Raw genomic sequence first — 27,630 nt, forward strand, 5'->3', positions numbered from 1 at the left:
CGTCTACACGCTGGCGTTGGAGAGCATGAAGAGAGCAGCGTCCGACATGACAGACAGGCAGATAAACACGGAAGACAGGCAGGCCAGCTGGCACAGAGAGAGAGAGAGAGAGAGAGGGAGAGGGAGAGGAACATGACAGATGAGCTACTGTGAGAGACAGACAGGCGGACAGAGGTTAGTGGTTCTGTTTTAGTTGGGTTACAGCAGAGATGTGTGTTTTCTACATGGAAACAAGCCCAGTGGGAGACGAGGGGGAGGAAGAGCAGAGCTGCTGCTGCTGCTGGACGGGAAGCTCAGGTATCTGCAGGTTTCCAAAAATCTGATTTTACAGTTGTAAAGCTTCTCTCTGCTGCCGAGAACTGGACGGTTGGACCGATTTTAACAGTCAGAAAAAGTAAACACTGGCAAGCTCGGCTTTAAAAAAAAAAAAAAAACACATCCTGTCAGACTGGGGATTTTTTTTTCATTAAGTCAGCAATATGAAACATAATATCCGACACATTCAGCTGCGCCTGTTATGCATTTGCTTACACATATACATATGCATTTGGATCAATGTCAATACAAGTGACACTACAGTGAAACTATCTGAACAACGCTGGGCTGCAGAGGGGCTCTGAAAAAACTCCAGGCGACGTTTTCACTTATATTTAGTGTCACTTAAGTGTCGCACAGTGTCACAAAATCAGTTTACGAGGCCGGAGGGACAAGAGAGGAGGGAGAACTGAAGATGGACTGCTGAAAAACAGGGTGTCAAAGCATGCAGGGCGAGAGAGAAAAGACGGGGTAAATATAACCACAAATGAGAGAGAGAGAGAGAGAGAGAGAGGGAAGCAGATGGAAGAGAAAATAGGTTACAGGAGAGGATAAAGACAAATGGACAGTGGAAAATAAGAGGGAGAGATAAAAGAGGCAAAGGAAAGAGGTAGATACAAGGTGAGGGACATGACAAATCATTATAGCAGACAGCCCCATCCTTCACTCTCTGCTGCTCCCTCCAACACACACACACACACACACACACACACACACACACACATACAGGCATGCACGCACACACACACCAACTATCCTCTCTAATCTAACTCCTGTGGCAGTGTGAATAGATATGGCCGTTTAGTGCCAGCAGCTCAGCTCCCGGTACCCGATGGCAGCAGTCTGCTGAGTCAGGAGCTCTGCACTGCGTGTGTGTGTGTGTGTAAGTGTGTGTGTGTGTGTGTGTGTAAGTGTGTGTGTTAGTGAGGGACACAGTGAGTTAGAGAGTGAGTGAAAGTGTTTGTAAGATTTAGTTGAGTGCATAGATTTGTGTGCAGCCTTACTCTGCAATGATGAGCATTGCAAATTGAGCAGCCTTACTCCCCACACACACACACACACACACATGCACACACACGCACACACACAGCACAGCCACAGGGGCAGGCTGACAAGAGTTCACTATCATTACTATGCCAGAGAGACATCACTGCTATTACCATGACAACAAGCTATCACTGTCATCAGCACGACAGTTGCAGGTCACGACTACAAGAACAAACACGGTTCCTTAACAACTGCAGGTCGTCTTCTTCTTCTCCTTCTCCTTCTGTACAAAGACGAACAGCTACAACATCTTACGAGTCCACAGATTAAAATTCAATATTATCAACCTTTATTTAATAAAACGATCAAGATGAAACGGCCGATTGTTGAGTTTTTTTTTTTTTTTTGCTTTATTCGGCTGATAAACATCTCCAACTTAAGCTTCTTTCTATCTGCTGATAATCTGAAGGAAGTGGTTAATGCTGTAATCTCTTCTAGACTCCAGGTCGCACTTCTCTGTTAATGACTTCAGATCAGTGTGATTATACAACATTTTTCAACCCACATCTTTGTATTGTCACTGAGAAGCAGAAAACAACACAGTAAAGAAGAGAGACTCCATGTTTAAAAAATGGAAAATAGACTTTTCTATGTGTGTGAACCTGCTTTTTAAACATAAAAACATCTGTTTCTATGCAGCTCATCAACCTGCTGTTGTACAGTAGCTATGGCTCCATCAGTCTGCATCAACTTTACCTGAGACTTGATTAAAGGGGAATTGCCGGTTTTTTACAATCTGGACCTTATTACTAGCATGAAATACGATCATTTACTCACCCAGATAACTTTGGTGTCATTACAAGTCGTTCCGACGAAATTGGATCCAGCCGAGAGCCGCGTATATCCATATAATGTGAGTCTACAGGACAGCGCAATGCAGCCTCTAAATAACACATTATCTGCCACGAAACTCGTTCATTTCACCAATATTTTGTTATGATACGCTAGTGCTATTCCCCTCTGAGTCCGGGGTTAGCTGTTATCAACATCCAGGGTCTGTAGGTTGACCTACTAACCTCTGACCTGGATGATGTCATCTCGGTGCGACTTGTTGCTACCGCTAATACTATGGTTCGTTTCTGCGTGTTTCCGACTTGTCAGAACAAAATGAGCAGCTGGATGAAGTTCAGCTTCCACAGGCTTCCTCTCCTCAACCTGGACTCACTAAAGCTCCAGCTAGTTAAAAATGGACCCGAATGCCGAAGCGGAGTGATTATTATCAGAATGAGCCGGGCGGCGCTCAGAGACGACATCATCCAGGTCAGAGGTTAGTAGATCAATCTACAGACCCCGGATGTTGATAACAGCTAAACCCGGACTCAGAGGGGAATAGCACTAGCCTATCAGAACTAAATATTTGTGAAATGAAGAAGTTTCGCGGCAGATAATGTGTTATTTAGGGGCTGCATTCTGCTGCCCTGTAGACCCGCGTTATATGGATATATGTGGCTCTCGGCTGGATCTAGTTTCGTCGGAACGACTTGTAATGACACCAAAGTTATCTGGGTGAGTAAATGATCGTATTTTATGCTAGAAATAAGGTCCAGATTGTAAAAAACAGCAATTCCCCTTTAAGGCTGTCATCTATTAAAAAAACAAACCTGCCATGGTACCGATACCTCAGTGGAGACTTTCTCCTCAGTCCAAACACCAACACAGGAGTGTGAACTGTCCAACCCTGAGCCTTGTCTTAAAACGATCGAACCACTGTGATGGAGACGGAGGACAGCGCAGCACCGCACAGCCAGACTCGTTCCCGTTGGACGCTCTCAGCTCCGGTGTCCGACCGACAGCTCTGTGTGTGTGTGTGTGTGTGTGGTAGGATTTCACAACTCAGCTATGACCGACATCATGCCAACTTTTTCCTTTTTCTTTCCCTCACTGAGTCGAAATCAGTTGTTTTCACGTCCCAGATGATGAACAACGAGCTGAACCGACACGGCTGAGGAGCGAGGGAGAGATTCCTCCTACTTTGGTTATAATATTCAATAAAACACAAACATCTGACTAAAGTACAGTAAAGAAAACACCAACAACCGGGAGACGAGAGATGTTTGGATTAACGACGGTCGGTGGTCGTCTCCTCTGACGGATTAAAGTAGTGTGAATAATAAACAACGGAGGTGTTCAGTATTAGTCTGAAACGAGCTCTGACATTAAACAAAAATAACATTAAAGAGCCACTTGTGTGTGACAGCCACAGTGTGGATAAGTTAATTAAACCCAGCAGGAAATACTTGTGAGTTTAAGTCATCAAACGCCACAATTTCATGCGTTTAGGAAAGGAAATGAATCATTAAACACCAAGTGCAAAGCAAAGCCCCGTGCAGGCAGATGGCTAGGTCTAGTTCCTGGTCTTCAAGATTGAGTCTAAAGCTGTGATTGGTGTGAAGAGGTGAGGAGGTCCCAGGCTCTGGAGCCGTCATCATAAGAATCATTAACTCTGGAAATTTCTTTAGAAAATCTATTTTTAGTTACAAGAAACCCAAAACTTCCATAAACCACAACGAGCCAACGCAAGCAGCATCGACGCCACCAAACAGCTCACACAACGTCATCCCTACTGATCTCCATCAGCGAGCAGCCAGCGACCCATGTGGAGTGGATGGGAAATGGAGCTCCATTCATGTGGATGGTGTGTGTCACAGTATCTGGCTGGACTGTTATTTCAGTGTTTCTTTGGCGTGCAGGTGTCAAGTGTGGCCTACTGTGCAAAAAAATGATGACAGGCCATTTCTAAACCTGTCCACCCACCACACTCATCCAACAAGGGTTTGGATATAACCGTTGTGCACTTGAGCTTTCCAAATTGTGCTTTATATATATATATATATATATATATATATATATATATATATATATATATATATTCTGGGTGGACAGAGTGTGTGTTGGCAGCCTTGGCTACAGAGCTGGAGTGGGTGAAAGGTAACAGGTTTTTTTTTTTGTTTTTTTTCTGGTTTCTGAAATTAGAAATAAAACCACAGACCAACACTCTGCACTGTTTTCTCTCTCTCTCACCTCCAGCCATGTCCTCCTCTAGTAGTTGTATCTGCAGGTGGAAGATCTTCTCCTGGAGGTCGCACAGGGTGTGTTTCATTTTCTCCCTCCGTGTCACCATGTAACACAGGTTACGCACCTGAAACGAAAGACGTCACTGTTAGAAAGCAATAAAATAAAATAAAAAACAGGACATGACACAGACGCCATGTTTCTCTCTCTCTCTTTCTATCTCATCGCGACAGAACATAAACCTGACAGGGAGGAAAACATTATAACCAGCTGACATGTAGATACAAACACACACACATATATTTCGCCTGGTTAAGTAGCTACGTCTCCGGCATCATTATGACAAGTAACGCACACACATACACACACGCACACGCACACATAGGGCGTCTGTTATGGTGAAGGAATTTCCCCCCGTGGTGATTTAGGATGGCAGCCTGGTATGCAGCGTATGTGATATCTGTCAGGACAGTTCACAGTCAGTGCTGCATCTCACCACCCTGCAAATAAACATGTAAACTATGTGCTGCTGTTTTCAGAGAGAGAAACACACACACAAACACACACACACAAGTGAACACTGAGCACACATTGAGTCTGCAGGAGCTGGTTGGTGATTACACGGAGGCAGGAGAGGTATGTTTTTGAATTTGCAGGAAAAAAAAAGAAAAAAAAAGGAGCCAAAGCAAAGACAGACATGTACAATGACTGTACATTGACTGTTTGGTTCAGTCTCTCATTAACCCTGTGTCCAGCAGCAGCAGCAGCAGCAGCCGGCTGTTTACAGTAAACATGCTTTTAGTGCAGAGCGTTTGAAGAAAGCAGGACATTAAACAGATAAAGAGCAAGATATTTATATTAGGAGTTGGAGGATATTAAACAAGCGATGGATGATAATGTTATTCTGTGTCTACTGGATGTTTGAATAAATAACAAAAGACAAATACAGCAGGGAAAAGAAGATAAGAAAACAAATACATCAGAGGTGGGTGGTTTCTAGTTTGTAATAAAACAACCGAGTGGCCAGAATTTAAAAGAGAAAAAGTGCTGCTTTAATGTAAAAGTTTATAAATTTGGAAAATAAAATGGTTAAAGGGACAACGTGGAGTTTCTCCATCGGCAGAACAAAAAATTCCGCGACAATAAAAAAGTCTCATATTAATGTGGATGAATCTACGTTACCCACACTTGTTAATGGGCCCATTTTCGATAAATATATTGTTTTGTCTTTATCGTTATTTTGTTATTATTAGTGGTTTCGTGGCGAGTCATGAGAATAACGCCGCCGAATCGCCGTTTATGGTCGGAACTACGACAGTATCTGAACCTCTTTGAACCTCCGACCTTAATTCTTGATGAATGAAAACATGAGTCTGTCTTGCGCCGGTCAAAGAATTTCACGGTGCGCGGAGGCTCATAAATGTAGTGTGAAAACGCTTTGCTTTTCCAGAACTCCTCGCTGTCCCTTTAAAATCCATAACAATATATATTTATATATAACATCTAGTCATGGATGAGTCAGGAGGCGACCTCCTGCATCACAGCATCGTCTTCCTGCTCCTCCATACCAACAACACCACATGGCTCCATAAGCAGCAGAGAGTATAGAGCACATATGGGTGTTCAAAAGACAAGCTGTGGCTGCAAATGACTGTGTTTACTGGTTTTAATTGGCGACAAATATGAAAAGGGAAGTAAAGAGGATGAATATTAGACTGTAACAGAAAGACGGAGAGAGATAAACAGAGAGAGAGAGAGAGAGAGACAGAAGAGCGAGAGACCACGTAAACAAGATTCAAAGATAAAGACACAGAGCTGAAGCGTGTGTTCCCTTGGCAGCTGCAGTTGCTGTTAAACGCTAACTAAATTATTTTAGCTACAGATAAAGCAATTACACAGAGTAGTCGCCCATGTTGGGTTATAATGCGTCAGAAAACTCCAGCGACGTGTTTCCATGGAGGAAAAACAAGGACAGAGATGGTGAAAGAAAGAAAGAAGAGGACGGAGATCAAGGGGGTTTCAATAAAAAAATCTGCTCCCCATTCATTTCAATGAGGAATAAGGATTTGTTATGTATTATAACTGCACAGGTAATTTGTGAGGTAAAAGAGATGTTCTTTCTCATATTTTCATACATTAACTGTCCAATAAAACCACATTGGATGGTGTAAGTATTTATACAGTAGCTGCTCCACCATGAGGAGGTTGGATGAGGTGAGAAGCCGAAGAGACCAGGATGTGATTCGGTTTCGGACTCGAGGATCCTGGTGCATGCTGTTTTCAGTCTTGTGTCAGTGTACACTATATAAGGTTTCCAGTGTGTGGATATACTGCACATCATATCCAACACATAGTCAAGACAACAAAGTAACTGGAGAGAGAGAGAGAGGAGGAGGTAGAGGGAGAAACTAATTGGGCCCGAGCCAGAGCACTTGAATCCCAAACTAACAAGCCAGAGACTGGATCGGTGCCAGCTGGAGTTCTCTCACGACGGTAAATCAGTAATCATGTGTCTCTAACCATGTGTGTGTATATTTCTGTGTGTGTGTGTGTGTGTGTGTGCCATGGTGCTAATGTGACAGGAGAGACTATGTGTGTGTGTGTGTGTGAGTGTGTGTAGAAGGACACACACTCAGCCATTGGAGAGGCAGAACAAACATGGAAATACAGATACAAGAACATACACCAGGAAAACATTACAGTGACGGGGACACAACATGAAACCACATCACAGGCTGCTTTACCTGTAGTTTACCTTTTATGTGTGTGTATGTGTGTGTGTGTGTGTGTGTGTGTGTGTGTGTGTGTGTGTGTGTGTGTGTTTGTGAGCAAGATAAGGAGACAGAAACAGAGCAAGGGCTGTATGAGTTTGTATTCAAGAGGAGGAAACAGATATGGTTTATCTGTTTACTTAAACAGTGGATGTATACAGGTAGGTATGTGTGTGTGTGTGTGTGTGTGTGTGTGTGTGTGTGTAGGTCCTGCATGGTGACTGTTTATCTGTTGGTCTTGATGGATTCGTCAGCCCGGCCTATCTGACCCATTCCATCCCTGTTAGAGGGCTGCAGATAAAAATAGCTGCTCAACTGGGACACAATGTGCAGAGCCTGGCTTTGATTAGGACACTGTGTGTGTGTGTGTGTGTGTGTGTGTGTGTGTGTGTGTGTGTGTGTGTGTGTGTGTGTGTGTGTGTGTGTGTGTGTGTGTGTGTGTGTGTGTGTGTGTGTGTGTGTGTGAGTGTGCGTGTGTGTGCACCGTTTTCTAAAACAACTACCTCTGCCTGCCTGGACACATGACAGGGGACTGTGGAGCAGGATGGGAGGTAAAGAGGCAGAAGGCCGACGAGGGAGGAGGGAGCCGGGAGTAAAGTAACAGCTCAGTTCAACCCTGGTGTTTTATGGACTTTCTCTTTTTTCTCCTACACAGCTTCTACCTGCACAACCCATACTCTCTCTCTCTCTCTCTCTCTCTCTCTAAACTCTGGATATCAAAGCCAACTGTCTGAGGCAGCTGAGCACCACTGTACAACCTTTTCTCCTCTTCAGCAAACTGAAAATGAAACCAAAGTAACAAAGATATGAAATATGAATATTATATATCGTGAAGTCTCTTTTCTATTTCACCAAATGTGAGTAAATGCATAAATAAATCACAAACTTCTGTTCAATATCAGAGTTTGACTTGACTTTTTCATGACTTTATGTAACTTCTACTACAGTTGTTGTTGTTTTTGGCAGAAATACAAATATTTCACCAATTTTCAAGCAATCAAATTTCAAACTGTCAAATGAAGGTGCAATTTATTTAAAAAAACAACTATCAAATTATAATAAATTGTATTATTATTATTATTATTCCAGATCAAGTCCTGAGAGGCACAAGATGCCAAAAGCAAAGAATTGCATCAGAATAAAGTAGTTCATAGTTTATTTTTGTAGCTTTTTTCCCTCAAAATTGCATCATTTTTTGTTTGTAGAGGATGATGCATTATGCAGCAACTTCAGCCTGAGGTTTGAGATGGACTGACATGAGGTGAATGTGTGTTTGGTTTGGCACAAACAGCCTCTGACCTTTTCTCCCTGCGTCTCCTCTGTCTGTCACTGCCTCCTGCCCTTTACCAACTCTCTCCTTTGTCATTCTTCCCTCCACAGTTAAATCCTCCGTCCTCCCATCCCGCACTGAAACCTCTAATCTCCTCCACACATCTGTGCTTCAGTCTAGCTTCTCATTCCTCTTTACCTCCGCCCCGTCTTTCTTTTCCCCCCCATCTCCGTCTGAGTCCATTCATCCTGAGCTCTTATCAGCCTCTGAATCAGCAAACACAGCACCGCTCCGGTTTTTTTTCCATTTAGACACATTAACCCACAGACACGAATCTGTTGGCGTGTGCTGGGTTACATTTGTTCGACATCACTTGGCACCAGAGGCGGCAGAGCGGAGGGGGGAAAGTTGGTGCTGATGGGTGAGTCGGCAAAGATCACCAAGTCTCGTTAAGTTTTCCACAAAAACATTCGAAAGCCTCAATTACATGTGGAATCTCCCTGACGGAGCGCCAGCGAAACCAAAGCAACACAACGGTTCAGCATCAGGACGGAGCGGCGGAGGGAGGATTTCATTGTTTTCCTTCTGATAAAGAGACGTGATGTGGTTTCAGTTTGTAGACGTATCAATATTTTTAAATCTGGCAAACAGGAATGAATATTCTTTGGATATTTTCACCAGCCTAAAATAAAACACCAACACAACATTATGATGCACTGAGCAAGCAACAAGTTTCCACAGTGACGATGGAGAGAGCAGCCATGTTGGTCTGTCTCTGAACCATCACATGGAAAAGCTCATGGAAAATTATAAATCTGAAACACATCTACTTTATTTAAATTTGTTTTATTTGTAAGACCTTTTCTACAGGTCATGGATGGATGTGTGGCACCATCTGATTATGACAAAGTGATTTTGGCGTATTGGTGGATTATTGGACATCGATTGATGTATGCAACAGAAATGAAACTTTACAGGTGTTTTTTTTTTTTTTTTTGCTCCAGAGAAGTTTCTAAAGATTGAGACAGAAGTAAAAAAAAAAAAAAAATCTGCAAAATTGCAAAATCATTGCAACGTTTAACATTATTAAAGGGATACTTCACTCAAAATCAACAATTCACCAATTTTCTACTCACTGTCATGCTAAGGAAGGGTTTGGAGAACTTCCAGGGGGGGTCCGGCTGGCAATGGATTTTCATATAATAGCGACGGATAGAGTTCACTTTTGAATCGTCCAAAACACACTATGAAACATCCAGATACCTCCATACTGCTCGTCTGTACTGACCCAGGTGTCCTGAAGTCGTTCGTCGTTGTAAAGCATTGGATGTATGATGTAAACACGGAAGAACATCTCACAGCAAATCTCCTGCAGCCACTGGGAGCTACTGCTACAACAAGGCTAAAAACAGATCAAATACATTTTTTCTGAACAACTTTTTCATGTGGCGGCTTCAGGACACTTGGGTCGGTACAGACGAGCAGTATGGAGGTATCTGGATGTTTCATAGTGTGTGTTTTGGACGATTCAAAAGTGAACTCTATCCGCCGCCATTATATGAAAATCCGTTGCCAGCCGGACCCCCCCTGGAACTCCAAAAGCGTTTTGATAACTCTGAAAGTTCTCCAAACCCTTCCATTGCATGACGGTGAGTAGAAAATTGGTGAATTATCAATTTTGGGTGAAGTATTCCTTTAACAACCGAAGGCACTGAGTGAGTTTAACAAATGTTAAATTGGGATCTGCCCTCATGCTCCGTCCCTCCACCAAGATCAGGACAAATCAGTACATAAGACAAACAGGTGAAAATACATCAGAGGTAAAAATAATCAATAAACATCCGACTGGTCTCCTGTAGAAAACACACAAAACTAGAACATATAGCAGAAAGACACATTCCTCCTTTTCCTTTTCCTCCCTCCCTCCCTCTCTCCCTCCATCTATCTTCCTCGCAGCCCCGGTCCTGCTCCATCCATCCTCCCCACTCCCTTAATCCCTCGACAACTGAACCCACCTCCTTCCTTTCACATCCATCCACGACACGACGCGCTGGAGATAATCAGCATTACGAGTGCATTAACTGTGCTGAGCAAGGCCGTCGCCTCTCATACCACAGCGTCTATATCTCTCACTATCTCACCAACCTTCACACCGCCAGGCTCTCTCACCCTCCCTCTCTCTCCCTCTCTCTCTCTCTCTCCGTTGTGTGTATTACCACCACCTCTCTCCACACTCATCATGTCTCTGCTGTCCTGACAATTAATGTACACACACACATACATAAATAATCATACACAGACCATATGTGCATGTGAATTCATCTCTCTCTCCCCCCCCCACACACACACACACCACATTCCCACGTACACACACACACACGTGCATGCAAAGGGCATGGTGCCCTCCTGCCAGACACCTGTTGATGTAATTAGTGGTTGATGACAGCCAGGGCTCTGCTGACCGCTGTGTATGTGTGTATATATGTGTGTGTGTGTGTATGTGTGTATATATGTGTGTGTGTGTGTGTGTGTATGCATGTGTGTGTGTGCAAACTGGGAACTTTTCCATCCAAATATTACACAAATTTTCAGCATGTTTTCCAAAAGGTCAGCGACTGTACTGACCCTCTGAACCTACTGACATTGGATTTTTTGTTCCCACACATACACTGTTGATATTTGTTTTGTACAAAATATTTGAGTGTTTTTATAGAAGATATATGTGCAGAGGTGAGGGACGTTTATGGGTCAACTCTGCAAATTTTGTGATTGAAAATAACAACATAAAATCGCTTATCGTTTATTTCACAGCAGATGTTCGAAGCTCCCATGTCAGGAAAAGCACAGATGTCACTATTAACATTAAAAACAGCCCTGCTTTATTCAAGTGTCCCTGTGAACCCTGACAGAGTCACAGGACCCATTCATTCATAATTTACACCTGAGCTTTTCCTGCACCGACACTGTTAAAACTAAAATAACATGAATAAAAGCTGAATATTAAACACAAAAATAAAATAAAATACCATCTTACATCAACCCACACAAACTGAACTGCTGTCATCATCTGTCATAAACAAATATTGGCTTGATAATATTGATCCTGTCTCCATCTGATACATTGCATTATGTTTTATTGATGCTTCCAATGTTAAATAACCTGAATTAATTTGAATTATTAATTAATCAATGACACATACGGTATGATGTTCTCAATATGCAAACAATGTGTCAGACAAAAGACAACAAGAAGTTCTGTTTGGAGCCCGTCCGCCTGTGTTCATGTTCATGTTTTGCTTTTAATTTTTATTTTCCATCTCTTTTCAGTTCAGCAGATGATTTTGGTTTTGTGACATTTCAACTTGGGTTCATTTATGCACATTTTGAAAATATGCATAAAAACAGGTGTGTGGAAATATGATTAACGAATATCGAGGTCAGTCGACTGTGTGTGTGTGTGTGTGTGTTGCTCTGAGAAAAGGCAGCGTGCGTCACAAGTTAATTCCCAAACTGATCTCTGAGTTAGAGACAAAAACCCAGTGGGAACAGAGAGGGAATGCACGCATGCATGTGTGTGTGTGTGCGTGTGTGTGTGTGTGTGTGTCCCTGTATCTGTTTTTTTTTCTTTTCTGAGAAACAGAGACAAATAATGGAAAGTGTGTGTTTGCGTGTCTGAGTGTGTGTGACCGTGGCTGAACATGGATTTCATGGTATTGATTTAAGTGATGTGTGACACGTGGTGAATTCCTGTGACGACACATTAACAGAGGGAGAGAGAGGAGAGGAGAGGAGAGGAGAGGAGAGGAGAGGAGAGGAGAGGAGAGGAGAGGAGGACACGCGGCTCGGAGGACGATGATGATGATAAAGACAAAGCTAAGAAACAGAGAAGTGCCTCTGTCTTTCTTCACTTCTCCAACTAACTTCCAGCTCAGATCTATATTGACTCGACCCTCTCGGCTCCCAGCGTATCGATTACAGACCTGTGCTGCTTACTAATGAGAACCATCGACTGTTCATTGGCCCTGAAACACACAGATACAACTGTGAGGAGGCAGCCCGCTAAAGATCGGGATTATAGATCTGTAATTGGCCCGATATCACCTTAAACCCAATATGGAGAGGCTGGGTTAATTACTAACAAGACAATCCCAACTGGAATAATTAAAGCGGAGTGTGCCTTTAAATGCAGACAGCTCATTATATAAAAAAGAGGCGCTCTGCCCCGGGTACAAGTCCAAACAGTCGATTGATTTGTTATTGTGTTGCTTATTTATGTTTCATCTATTGGTTACACACAGCTGGTGTTATTGGGCTGATTTACACCGGAGCGCGTTGCTGTTTACATCTACATCAATAATGATGAAGACAACCATAAAAACCTAATCAGCGCCAAATCGCACGCCGCCGTTGTTCAAACAGGATGAAGAAACCGACCGACCTCGGAGATGTAAAAGATTCAGGGCTGCGGTTAAAGGTTAAAACCTCCATAAACAGTAGTTTTACATGAAACACGGGGATGTGAATGTGGATGGAGCTGCTGGTGTAGTGACGGTGAAACACACACACATGGAGCAGTAACAGCTGAGAAGCCACCTGCTTCACTCAGGTGCTGGTTCATACCAACACCAGAGCTGAAGGGGGAGCGGGCAATCGACTCTGACCACAATATGAGTGTGAGACTTGAACATGAAGTTAGGACCTGTCATTAGAAATTAATCTAATAAGGGTTTATTCAGACCAGGTTTGTTGGGAGCAGTTGTTCCCAAACAGGCAAGGCAAGGCAATTTTATTTGTATAGCCCGTTTTTACAAACAGTTTGTCTCAAAGGGCTTCACATAGCATCATAACAACATCCTTTGCCCTTAGACCCTCACATCCACTGAGGAAAAACTCCATGGAAAACCCTTTTAACAGGGAAAAATTGGAGAAACCTCAGGGTGAGCAAGGGATCCCTCACCCAGTACGGACAGGCAGCGTTTAAATCCAGAGATCCGTTAGTTTGGCCAGATATGTGACACAGCAATCACACTTGTACTGGGTTAAAACAAGCGGGCCGAGATCACCAAGTTTCCATTCGAGCCCTGGAGAATGTCATCAACTCAGCAACCGACACAACACAAGACACGTTGTATGTAGGATGACTCGGGTCTTGCCCTGGGCTTCCATTTATTTATTTATTTTTTGGGCGGGGACCAGGCCGAAAATATACAAATGACTTGGATCGGGTCAGGTCCGGGCTTCAACCACAGTTCAGGCCGGTCAGGTTTTAATTTTCAGGCCCGTTGAGACCTCTAGTCCATGGTTTTTGTTATTCCAGGGTAACCTCCTCCTCCTCCTCTTTCAGGATTAGATTTCTGACCAATTAGAAAACAGTTGATTCGCGCATGGGCATGGCATTTGTTTGGACCACTTGGTGGGACTGTAACCGTGTGAACACAAACGACCCAAAAGAAAAATGCAACAATTGTATGGCTTTTTGTTTTTTATAAGTATATTTTTGGGCTTTTTACTGTATGCCTTTAGTTGACAGTACAGCTGAGAGAGACAGGAAATGGGGAGACAGAGAGAGGGGGAATGACATGCAGTAAAGGGTCACCTGACCCGCTCCACCCACCACACCACACTTACACCCTAAGTTAGATTTCTACAGGTCACCTGACTTAAGCTAACCCGACTGTAGATGTGAGGACGTCCTATGAAGTTGTAGGAAAAGAAAACTAAACAGTATGAAACATATTCATCACATCAAATAAATCCCAGGTATGTAAATCGTATTTCTGTGCCTCCTTTGCCCTTATACACCACCTCGTTTATTTCATGTTATACTGTATGTCTGCATCTTAAAAACCAAGACGAGACATTGCATGGTGTCACACAAAAACCATAAAACTGGTAATTAACTGAAAGGAGTAGATTTAAAAAAAAAAAAAAAAAAAAAAAAAAAAAAAAAGTAGTCCTGTACGTCTTTTAAAAAAGTTTCTCCTTCACAGTCACCACTCAAAAATATAACCCCCCAGCGTCATGTACTGTAGCATCAAAGTGAAAAGGCCCGCGCAACACGTCATAAATCCTTTTTCATGATCCTACAGGGAGGGTTAGATAACTCCTGCACCTAGGAACCTCGTCTGTCACAACATTAGGAAATTTACGAGTGAAAATAAAAACCTGTCTGAGAGACGTAAATTAGATGAATCTACTGCGGCCGCGTCAAAGCCAAAAAATAAAGTTTAGCTCATGGTTGTCAGATATCTCCACCGTGAGGGACGTTTAAAGGTGCACTGTTCAAGTTGTGATTTACGGCGGCGGGTGGACAAACAAAGATGGAAGTGAGAGTTCATGCAGCTGGACGGAGACACAGACCAGTGATTAGGAAGCATCTAATCAGGACTATTGATCTATCTCAGGTGTTTACAAAGAGACTGCAAGTCAAATAGTCAAACTTATGCTGCTGATATTATAATATATCAAAATACAAATGAATCATTCATCCTGTTTCTCCATTTACTCCCACAAAACAGAACAAAACAAAAAAATACAAAGACTTGAGATGACCATTTTCAAGAAAGGAGGAAATCATATCCCGGAATAACTTTGGTAAAAAAAAAACACCCAAGAACAATAAAATATATCAAAGTCTCTAAGTTCTGGCTACGTTTTAACATCCGCATTAAGGCCACCATGAAGGCACGGTTCCGCGTTCTGGGAAATATGCTTATTTGCTTTCCTTTTTTTCGAGAGTAAGATGAGAAACCCTCTCATGTCTATAAGGGAAATGTGAAGCTCCTGCCAGCAACCAGCAACCATAAAGACTGGAAACAAGGGAAACATCCAGCACCGGCTCTGTCAGGCCGTAATAAAAATCCACCCACCTGCACCTATGAAGCTCATTAATTAAAACTTTACATCTTGTTTGTTTATTCCGCACACACACACACACACACACACAAAGAAAACCTGAGTGGAAAAATCAGGTTTGAAGCTACCTCGGTATTAGACGCCTATCACACACACAACACAGAACCAGTAGAGTTCAAAATACCATTACTTGTTAATGATGAAGCACAAAATGGTTTAGGGCCAGAACTCATCTCTGATCTGCTGCAGTGCTACGGAGTCGGACCCTGCAGACCCCTCAGCTCCTCTGGGACTGGACTGGATCAAACAGAACATGGTGAAACACTCGTTGGCTTCGTGCAACACGTACATACGAGGTGATGTCTCCTCTAACTCAGCCTGCAGACGCTCGTGGTTACGCTGATGCATTACGGTCTCACTGTAATTCATTCAATCGTTCCCATTGTGTCGCCTCATGCCATCTGTAAAACTCTATGAAACATCTTTGTGTTTGAAAGCTGCGATCCAAATAAACTCGGCTTGACTTGCTCCCACTTGCCAAACTCTCTTTAAGTCCAGGCAACATAAACAGTACTGTATAAAAAAAAAATACTGCGGGCTGAAATAGTAGCCGCCATAAAAGCAGATCCTGGCAGCGGGAACACAAATATCTGTGTTGCGAATCGTAAAGACATTAAGATGTTATCAGCCGCCTCCTGGAGGATAAAGTAGCGCGGTGTGAATTTGTTACCTTCCCCTCTGTAGTGCCCTTCAGAGGACCCTAAAACAGTCGGTGACTTGATTTCGCCCACTGAAGCTGCCGGTGCAATAACACTATTCACAGCGGGGAAGCATTAGCCAGTGTGCAGCCACCTCGGCTCTTTAACTACCGGTCACGACCCAAAATGGATCATAAGCATGAGAGGCGAGTGGGTGCCCACCAGATAATACCAACCAGCAATATCTGGATTCAATAAGCCTGAATGTAAGGGAGCTGATATTAAATTTCTATCTCACATCCTGTACACAGAAGAACTCTCTGTTATTTTTATTTATTGCTTTATTCTATTTATTTTTTATTTTCTTTGCGGAATAACTGTGGCTTTTGTGTTTTTGTGCTACACTGTTGAGAAAGAAACACAGTTATCACTCAGGTACACTTCAGTTTATTCAGGATTTCCTATAAAGTAACACCTGTTACTGGACTAATGTTGTTTATAGATGCAGATGACATGATATGATGAAGGTCAAGAGAGTCTCTGGTGCTTTTTGTTGTTGTTATAGTTATAATATGAGCATAAAAACTGCATTTTCATTAAACTGATGACCTGAATCTGGGTTTTCTTTATTATAATCTGCAGGGTCCAAGTTTCAGAGCACAGTCTACTCTCCTACATCAAAATATCTGTATTTAAAAGTGCCGTATCTTTAGAGACTAAAGACACAATGCATTTACTGTTAGCATGGGTTGTTTTATTGTGATGCCTATGATCTCATGATTCCCCCACCACCTCCATCACCAGCAGTCCCTCAGCAGGACTAGACCTGCTTTTCCTGGACCTGCAGCTAAAAGGTGAGAATGAATTTGGATCTTGGGGGTTGATAAAAGTTTAAAAGCAGCAGATAGATAACTCATGAATAGCATATGAGAGAGTCTACATACTGCTGGCAAAGACCGACCGAGTGGAAGGTAGCAGGTAGAGGCTCAGAGGGAGAGAGAGACAGGCGGGCGGAGGAGGTGAAACAAGGATGAAGCAAGAACAGAGACAGAGGAAAATGACATGCTGTGGCTTGTTCATTGAGATCTTCAGCCAGTCAGAAATAAAAAATTAAAAAAAGAGAGACGGTTAACCAAATTATGAGACAGACAGGGATGAGGGAAGAAGGGATTAAGGGCATTAAAAAAAAACAAAAGGAGGAGGGAGGCAAGAAGAGCATTAAAGATGGAAGGATGAATGGATGAGGGAAGGAAGGAAGGAGGGAAGGAGGGAGGGAGGACTGGTAGAGGAAGGAGTGAGGATAGAAGGAGGCAACAAAGGGCAGAGGAGAAGGAAGGAAGGAAGGAAGGAAGAAGGGAAGGAAGGAAGGAAAGAGGAGAAAGTGGGTCAGACGAGCAGACAGTGGAGGCTGCTGCAGCTGGATTCTGCAGACTGAAGCTTTGTGAAATCCTCCCTGATGTACAGCACACACACACACACACACACACACACACACACACGAGTCTATCTCTTACAGACGCTTCCACGCGCACACACACACACACACACACACACACACATACACAAACTACATGATTTATTAGCTCCTTTGCTAGTCAGTCTCTGACATCCTGGCCACTCCCACCTGGGATCCATGGCAACATCACTGTCCAATCAGAGCTCTGATGTTCAGCTTTTGGCTGAGTGTGTTTTCTTCACATGTATCTAAATAGACTCTCTGGGTGTGTGTGTGGGTGTGTGTGTGTGCGTGTGTGTGTTTTTTTTCATATAACTTTCCTTCTCCTTGCATGTGTGTGAAAAAAAAACTCTCTCACCTTTTCTGTTCATGCGTGTTCATACTGGGACACATATAAGATTACATGTAGCTACACACACACACACACACACACACACACACACACACACACACACACACACACACACACACACACACACACACACACACACACACACACACACACACACACACACACACACACACACACACTGATGTACCTGCTGGAGGAACAGGGAAGGAGTCTGGATCGCTGCCAAAGCAATAAACTCTAAATAAACCTTGTGACACCAACACTCTGCTCCTCTCTCTCTCTCTTTCATTCCTCCACGATCACATACTCCTCTTTTCTTTTTCCATGTGCATCCACTCTTCTCTTCATTTTTAAATCTGTATCCACTCGCTCTTTGCTCTCCTCCCTCTTTGCATGCACTCCTCCGTCCAGCTGCATATTCCCTCATTCCCATCTTCTCCTCCTTTCCACCCCCCACCACCACCACCTCCATAAGCTCCTCCGTCCTCCTTTCCCCTCCAACAGCTCCTCTGTCTTTCTCCTGTCTTTTATCTATCTCTCCCTCCCTCCTCCCTTTTTTTTTGACAAATTCCTTATGCACTGTCCATGTAGAGATAAAGGGGAAAGGAGAGAAATGGAAAGAGAAAAAAAAGAAGAGAGCAACAAACAGACACGTGCACATACACACACATGCACTTTAATTAAAATGAGAGGAAAGCGGTGTACACACCACACACCATGTCTAATAGCAAATATTTAAAGATCAAATCCCGGTTATGAAAACCTTATTACTTGAGGTTTTATTGGACAAACTGTTTCATGTCAGCAAACAAAACAGGATTTGGGGGGGGAGGATTAAATTGTCTCCAAAATCTCACTTGACAATGTATCCAGACAGCATGGATCGGCCGTCTTGTATGCAGCATGCATAAGCCCTGAAAGGATTAAAGAAGAGACCGGTCTGAGCTTTTGGAAAACGTCTAATCCTTGGTGCCACAGTTCCTTAAGGAATCCCCAACATGAATATCGTCTTGTCTTGGTGGCCAGCAGCGCTTTGATCACAATTACTGCATCTATGTACTAAATAATGTTTAGTTGGATTTGACTTAAACAACAAAAAGTGAGAACAGGTCCGTACCCAAATCAGGGTTTTCATCGTCAGCAGATGAGTGACAGCGAGGTTAAATCATCCAGTATCCACACTGAGATCCGATCACATATTTGTACGGGTAAATTAAAAAAGAAAGAAGAAAATAAATAGTAGAAGGAGAGATAATAGTAGCCATTTGTGAAGTTACGCTATTGTGCGCACTTTTTTTCACTTGGTCTCATCCTCACTCCATCCACAGGTATTGATGATGACGTAATTCCACCTGTGTAGTTGTTAGGGTTGTGAATCTTTGGGTGTCTCATGATTCGATTCGATTCCGATTCTTAGGGTCAAGATTCGATTCAAGATCGAGGACAGCGCTCCGCTCTCCGACCCGGTTCACCTGTGTCTCTCCTGCAGCTCCACAGACGAGCTGTCAGAGGAGCCTCTGCTGTTCCTCTCTCTTCAGCCTGGTGTTCGGCTGCACTTTGTATAAAAAGAGTTCAAAATGTGAAGATCTAACCTCCATCTGAGCACCCCCCCCCCCCCCCCCCCCCCACCTCCAGTAGATGTACAGTATGCAGATACAGGATGCATCACCGTTTACACTTGTGTTCAATGTGGTCACAGTGCGTCCCTGACCACCTTCAGAGGAGGTTTGGCCGCTTAGATCACAATCTGTCCTCAACTTGTCATGGGTGCGTTTACACTTGTAATTTAATTTGGTCATGCACTGATCTGATTGCAATCTGATCACTGAAAAGCAATGTTAATGTCAGGTGTAAATGGGGTGTTATTTAAACACACACTTTACTGCTGATGTTGTATCATGTTGTTTCATGTTCATGTTACTTCAGCTCCACACCAAAGTCCTGAATGGGACTCTCATACTTCACCCAAGAACTCATCTTCGCTCTTCAACCTGAATGACAGAAGTAAAGAACAAGTTGTCGTCTTGATATCGGCTCAGTTATAAAACTTTACTTCAGCATCCGTTCATACTTTTTGTTCTGCTTTATCGGGGGTGTTGGTAGGACAGGTGTAGGACAAACAGAGCTGACCCGCTGCAGCTCTAACAAACAGATGTGCCGGCGCCGCCTCTGGAGACGGCATCAGAGCATTTGGCAGGTAGAGTCGCGTCGAGAGGTTCTTCTTCACCCAGCTCCGCTCAGGAGGGGGAGTCAGGGAGGAAGTTATTCAGACGTGCATCACACTCAGCAGCAGGAGAAAGGGCTTCACACAGCAAGGAGTGAAGCCTAATTGGCTATGTTTTATTGCCCGGCCAGTCGGGGGGGTAAGTGTCGGTCTGAGGAATTTGTTTGCTGATGCTACAGCGTGCTCAGCAGGGAAACTTTATTCCATAATGGTTTGAGAGGCTGGTTGGGATGAAATTATAGCATCTGGGAACCTCTGCAAAACTGCGTCCACAGCTCGGCAAGAAACTCGGTTAGGGAAGTGATGGATTTTTTTGGGGCGCTAACAGGGTGGACCCAGCTGACTATAATCTTCCAATTAGTTTCAATTTATTGTACTCTGGATTTACAGACTGAGGACAAGCTTCCCCGCTGAAAGAGAGCAGGGTGGACGTGCTGGCAGCTGCTCTGGTCGACTGTGTCCATAAATGCAACTTAAGCAGGTGATCATGTTAAAAGGTTCGTCCTGAACAGCCTCCGTTAACATTTTTTATTTACTTCTTTGAGCATCTCGTCGTATATCTGTGGATTTTCTCAAGTTTAACTGTCTATCATAAGGACATTTATTCTTAGTAGCTCACACAACACACACAGAGTAAGAATAAGAGATGTGACTGCTTGTTTTACTCGCTAATGATCTGCGGAGGTTTGGCTTTGTATTTAACAGAAATGAAGGTGTACAGTACGAGGCTGTGATGATGAAACCAGCTGTTAAAATTATGTGTGAAAACTGTGACAAACTTAATGTAAAACTCTCGTTCCATCCTGTTAAAAGCTGATAATTTCTCTGTAGCTGTTGTGAAAACACAACTGTAAATCCAAAAACCAAGTCACGCACTTTTGTTCTTCTCCAAGTCACATTTTTTTTCCTTTTTTTTTCTTTTTAAGATGCTACGATTAATAATATCGTAGCCTTGGGGTCGACAGAAAGAGAGGAAGAGAACAAAAAGAGACACAAAACTGTCGTCGGAGAGAACAACAGAACACTGTGAATGACTGAGAGTCTGTGACACCGTCGGGACGCGAGCACCAAAATGTCAAAGTAAAAAGCCTGGTTAGCTCGCAGCTAAGTTTGGCAAGAGACCTCATTAAGTTGTAAAATGCTGCAACTGTTTTTTTGCTGAAGGTGTTAACCAAAGACACCACACCACAGACAGTACCCAAGAGCAGCAGCAACAACCAGGCTGAAAGTTTATCTGAGATGTTTTCACTTCACTAAAGGCCACAAAGCCCGTTTCAGAAGGAGGAGAGGTCACATCGCAGACGTTCATCTGCATTTAAAAAACATAAACCAAGGACGCAAAAACATGCAAACAAGCTGAACTAGGCCACTGGAACCACAAATGTCTTATTTAATGCTGAAAGTGAAACTGAAAATCTGCTCTGTTGCACATTGTATGATTATAATCTGACATCTTCAGCCAAATGAAGACACACCCTGAGAGAGAGAGAGAGAGAAAAATAAAAAAATAAGATGTTCTCAATATAAATGCCAGTTGTTGCAGCTGTGACGCAGAGAATATTTCAGTAAATAAGCACCTGTCTCCAATAAGATGTCCGGTCAGGAGACTGTTTACATAGCAGGTCATAAACCCACTGGAGCAGCCGCGATGACATCACTGAACCATGTCGCCAATGTCATTTAGGCATTTAATATTTAAACAATGTGCAGTAAACTAGGAGTAGAGTTCATAGCTCCGCCAAGAGCAAACAGTTTTACATGTGTTTGTTGGATCCAGTTTATTGTCTAGGAGGGAGAGAAAGAAAGAAATAGACCGGGTCCATCCATTCCTGTAACTGGTTCCACACTGAACATTAATGGGATCTTCTCTGGCCCAGTTTTCCCCAACAGCCCTCCACCAAGTTCGGTGCAAATGAGTTGAGTAATCCGGCTGTCACACAGACAAACAAATAAATTACAAATTAAACTGTAATTAAAAGTTTTATTTAAAACCCAACGACAGCAGCCGAATGGAAACAGATTCCATATTGTGTTCACATCTTAATAAATTCCTGACTGGAAAGTTTGGCTTTCACCGCAATCTTTGTGTGGGCTGGTGCTTCGTTTGTGTAGCACGTCGAACACAACACACACACACACACACACACGTCAAACTTGGATAAGTCAATATGTCTGACTGGTTCACATTTTGAAAGACAGTGGACGTCTTCCTTTTGTCTGACTGTAAAACCCAAAAAAAAAATCAAAACCGAACTGAGTGTCCGCCTGCTGAGCTGATCTATTCTGAGCAGCAGCATCGAAACTTCTGCAAAACATTTCCCCTCTGCTCCTCTGCTCTCTGTGTGGTTAACAACACTTTTTTTTTTTTTTTTTTACTGCAAAACAATCTTGTCTTTTTTTTTAAAATCATGTTGCACTTGTGCATTAAAAATTTCCCAAACATCGATGACGTACAGGACAGTAGCTTTAGACGAACTGTGTGTTGTGACAGTGTTTGCAATCATTTATTCATTAATATTAATCCTTCCAGCTGTTTACACGAGGAACATCTGAAGCCCCCGGGGTCAAGTGGGGACAAGATGTTTGGTTACTGTGGGGGAACTTATTGGCTTCTCTTGTTATTATCAACCAAGTAACTACTTCCTGTCAGTGAACTGACACCGTTTATTTGGTTTCGGTCCTTGGGTTTCTTTTTTTTTTGGTTTATTTGTTTGTTTCGAAACTGTTTGTTTAAAAATGAATAGGATATGTTGCACATCTCACTGATTTCCAGCTGCTAAATTAATCTTTACCTCGTTGTATCGCTGCAGTCTGAATTTTATTAAAATGAGCTAGTGACTAAAATAGTGCATGTAAAATCTCTGACCAGTGACGTGTTTGTCGTTGCTGCTGTGCATATGAAGGTGAACTCGTCTTCATTCATTTGGTATTGAATTATAGTTGCAGTTACGACCTACAGTACAGTACTGTAACTACTTTTCTGTTTCTCTCTGGCTTGTGTTCAGTCTTACATATTCTTTTTTGCCAGCAAATCACTTTGCAACACAATCATGTCAAAATCATTATTAATATAGCATATTACATTAAGTTGCAGTGCCAAATTATTATATTTTTCTCCTGATACCGCTTGCTACTGTTCCTTGACAGCCAAACTTAACTTTAATGGTCCTATGTCGAGCAGTAATGAGGCTTTACAGCCAGTGTAGGTGTTCATTTTATAACTGTGCTGCTCAAAACTCACAGTTTTCACGCTCGTGTAAAATTAGAACCTAAAGCTCGGTACGAATCCTGATTCCTCAAAAGCTCCGTGCTTGAATTTTTTTGTACAGTTTTGTTAATATTTAAAATAAATTCTGCACAGCAGCTTTAAATCTTACACATATAGGATAAAGTAAAAGTTCTACAAAGCGCCTGTTTGAGTTGACTGCACTGACGGATTCTCAGAGGATGTTATTAAATTGGACCTCAGAGGGCGGCGCTTGCCATCCAGTTCTGTGAAGTGAGATTTTACGGTCGAGCTGCGGCAGTGTGTCGGCTGGTGCCGTCTGAGAGACCCTACCGTAAAATATTAAAGGCCTGGGTCAACCGGGGGGAGTGTGTGTGTGTGTGTGTGTAGTGGTGGTGGGGGCTTGTATCGCTCTCATTACTTATTGACGCAGCCCTGTCTGTGTGTAATGCAGGTACTGAGTCTGTTTCCATGTGTGTGTGTGTGTGTGTGTGAGACAGACAGGAGGCAGGTGACATGAGTAAACACTCGTCAGTGCATGGATGTTGTGTAGCATGAACATCCAGAACGCACACACCCAGATTTGAGCCACCTTAACTACACACTGGCACGGACACACATATGCAGTAATAATATACATAATAAAGTGTCGTTGGTTTAAGCAACTGAAGTTTGTGCATCATTTATGTGTGTTTAGTTTACGGGTGGATGGAGGCGTTACTTGGCCTGTGCATGTGTGAGCGAGTGAGTGTGTTTAACTACATTTGTGTATTAACGGTTGCGTGGTGTAAGCTTATCGGAGTGTGTCAGTGTGTGCATTTAATTTCATGAATATACATGTTTACACAAGGGTGAGTGTGTTTTCATGCATGGTCACTGTATGACATGAGTGTGAAACGTGCACTCGCATGCATTTATATCTTCATGTGTAAGGACACAAATGTCCAGTGCCTGGTGCTGTGTGTTTATATATACTGTATATGTGTGTGTGTTTGTGTGTTTGTGTGTGAGTGTGTGCCCTGTCATGCTGCTTCTATTGTCTTATCAAAATGATGTGCATTTAAGGTTTAACTTCACGTGAATTATTTATCCCAGCAGCAGCTTTGACACCTGCACTGGCCAAGGGTCTGGAAACATATACCACACACACACATGTACTGTATACGGACAGATACACACACACACACACACACACACACACACACACACACACACACACACACACACACACACACACACACACACACACACACACACACACACACACACACACACACACACACACACACACACACACACACACACACACACATAGATAGACGGTGCAACAACACACTGCTGTGCAGAATTATACAGCCGAAGCAGCTATAAATATTTATACCTCTCCAGCCTCATATTTATTTCATCCAACAGAACTCATATCAGACGGGCACCGGGATGGTGAGGATATCCAGAGAGAGAAAAAAGAGGGTGAGAGGAGGAGGAGGAAGTGTTAGAGAGAGAAATAGAGAGATGAAGGAGAGAGAGAGAGAGAGAGAGAGAGAGAGAGAGAGAGAGAGAGAAAACAAAGAGGAAGTGAGACAGGATTAGAATATTGAAATTATCTTATAAACGAACGGAGAAAAAAAATGTGGTAGGTGATAAAAACGAGAGAAAACGATGTGATAAAAATATAAATAAAAGAAAAAGGAAATGGAAAGATGGGACGGTGGAAGACATAAACTAAACTAAAAGTTCTGTGATACTTGGAAAAGTGAGGGAGAAATCAGGACAAAGATGTTACGAAAAAAGAAAAAGTTTAGAGATGATAAAACAAAGGTTGGAGACAGAGTGATGGGAACTGAGGAGGAGCAGAAGTCATTGTTGTTGCTATCGAGCAGTCGTCACGGCAGCCATTGAGGGGCCTGTACTGTACTATACGCCACTTAGCTGGAATAAAAGGCTGCGTCGGCCTGCATGGCCTTTCGCTCTTTGCTTGGGGGAGACCGGCCACCGGGCTGCAGCAGCAGCCGGGAGGGAAAATGTCAGGAAAATATCATTCTGGCTCTAAAAATAAAAGCAGAAAAGACGCCAGAGTGTCGCTTTGTTTTCTCAAAGGTTGAAGAAAAAGTTTGGTGCTTGCTCCTTGAGAAGTCCTGCAACATTTACATCACACATATTCCATCAGAAATAGCACATTTCATGTGACGCCGGAGATACGATAGTGGCCCTACAGTATGAGACCGGATCACATTGCAATGCTGGGTGTTACATTATGGCAACGCAAATGGATCCTCTCAAAGTCCAGCTTGAGTTTATGGAGTTTTCTACCTTTTACCAACCAAACGTCCTGCCTGTGCATCACGTACCTCACAATCAAACCAGCTGAGGAGATAAAGAGAAGCATAAAAACTACAGATTACACGACACAGAAACCAGTAGCTTCAATTTGTCACCTCAACCGTCACTTACAGAGTCGATCAGTGGCTCTACACAGAGCAGAGGTGCAGAGGGAGCAGCAGCACAAACGGAGGAAGATAAGACTCCTGTCCTGACTGAAGACAGAGATGGACGCCGCTAAATCAACAGAGACAGCTGAAGGCTTCCCTGTGGACTCTCTGGGCTTTAAGTGGCTCGACTGTCAGAGGAGCCGGCCACAGTCTTTAAGTCTCGCTGTGACAAATCATTCAACACCTTAAACAAAAAAGGAAGGCACTGACGCAGCACTGCAGTCTGATAACACCAGAGGAATTAAAAAAACTAATAAAATATTAAAGTCAGAGCAGCAGGGGCAGAAATACTGTACTCTTCTTCTCACCTCTGCAGCCTAGATACAGGTGCATCTCAATAAATTAGAATATCATGGAAAAGTTTATTTATGTCAGTAATTCAATTCAAGAAGTGAAACTAATACATTATATAGATCAAATACACACCGAATAAAACATTTCATGTCTTTATTTATTTAATTCCTTTTAATTGTAATGACTATGGCTTACATTGAATGAAGACATAAAATTCAGTATCTAAAAAATGTGAGTTTTACAAAAGGCCAATTTAGATATGGAAATGTTGGCTTTCTGAAAAGTACGTCTGTCTATATGCACTCAAGACTGGGTGGGGGCTGTTTGACTTGAAATACTGGAAATGGACTTTCCCATGATACTCTAATTTATTGAGATGCACCTGTATGGTGTCGTTTGGATCGACAGTTTTAAACCTGTAGATCGAAACGACACAGACTTTAGTTACCAAACCACAACAGGTTTTGCACAAAGACCTGTAAACAGACTTGATGCTGAGGTTTCAGTTCCTCCTCTCTGCTGTGCACTGGACTGGACACCAAGTTTACTAGATAAAATGACATCACATTCATTCTTGCAGAACCTGATTCTTTGTCACTTAAACAGTGACTTTCTAACCTGCACCAGCATCAGCACAATGCTGCGTTCTCCCCCAGTACAAACCAAAACACACACACACATACACACACTTTCATTGACCCTGGCATAATTAAGTGCGTCTGATCTCTCTTTCTGCCCTGGAAGCAGCTCGCTGACCTTGTGGTGGAGCATTAAGCAACGGCTGCAGCTGAAGGAGCAGCTCTCAGAGAGCTCTGAAGCCTCAGGGCTGAGTTACACCGTCGAGCTTAGCATGTAGCATTTTAAACAGCAGCGAACAGGCGGCTCCTTGCGTAGTGAACGCAGCTCCAGGCTACCTGAAGGTGTAAAGCCTGTTTTTTTTTTGTTTTTTTTGTGCCTTCAGCTCATACATAATGATGCAGCCTGATTCACGAGCAGCAGATCAAAGAAGGGGGCGCACAGGAGCATTTTCGCATTTACAGTGGATTTCAAAATTGAAGGTTTTTTGCTTATTAGTTTTAACCTTTTGCTCCACAGTTTGACTCCTGCTTGTATATGTGAACTTTTACACTCTGGGCTCTGTGATGAAAACTTGTGTCCTGAGGCTCGAGCTCTCAGGCTGAGGAATGGAAAGGTGTGTTTGCTCAGTAGCAGTTTTTGCACTAAGTGCTCATTGCCTCTCGTGTTTCTCTTTTTTAACCTTGTCTCTTATTCTCAAGTGATTTTTACCGACTCATCCTCATCATTCTTTTAAACATTGATCATTTTTTCATAGATTCAGTTCTCACACAACTACTTTTCCATTCAGACTTTCATATTATTCTACCAGGGAGTCACCTTGTGACAAATTATGAAGCACCAGTGCATTACACTAAATGTTAGTGCCAGATTAGAATATATTATTTTTTTCTGAACTTAATTCACCCGTGCCCTGTACAGTACGACAATGTGCCTTAAAACATAATTAAGCTTTAATGGTCTTGTATAGTTTTAAAAGAGTAGGTGGTGTAGGTCTGTGGTTGCCTAATGGGTTGGATTCTTCCATGACCAGAGGACACATTAG

The 27,630-nt window shown here is 42.8% G+C and overlaps 1 protein-coding gene across 1 annotated transcript in view; it reads right to left on the minus strand.

Moving 5' to 3' along the window:
* The window catches only part of jade2 (jade family PHD finger 2), a 193,530-nt gene that overhangs the window by 24,706 nt on the left and 141,194 nt on the right, over positions 1–27,630 (minus strand). Inside the window, exon 12 of the mRNA XM_083987249.1 lies at positions 4,384–4,501. Coding sequence (XP_083843375.1) covers positions 4,384–4,501 — 118 coding nt within the window. The remainder of the gene's footprint in view (positions 1–4,383; positions 4,502–27,630) is intronic.

Source organism: Trachurus trachurus (assembly GCF_905171665.1).
Source record: "Trachurus trachurus genome assembly, chromosome: 14".
Classification (NCBI taxonomy): domain Eukaryota; kingdom Metazoa; phylum Chordata; class Actinopteri; order Carangiformes; family Carangidae; genus Trachurus; species Trachurus trachurus.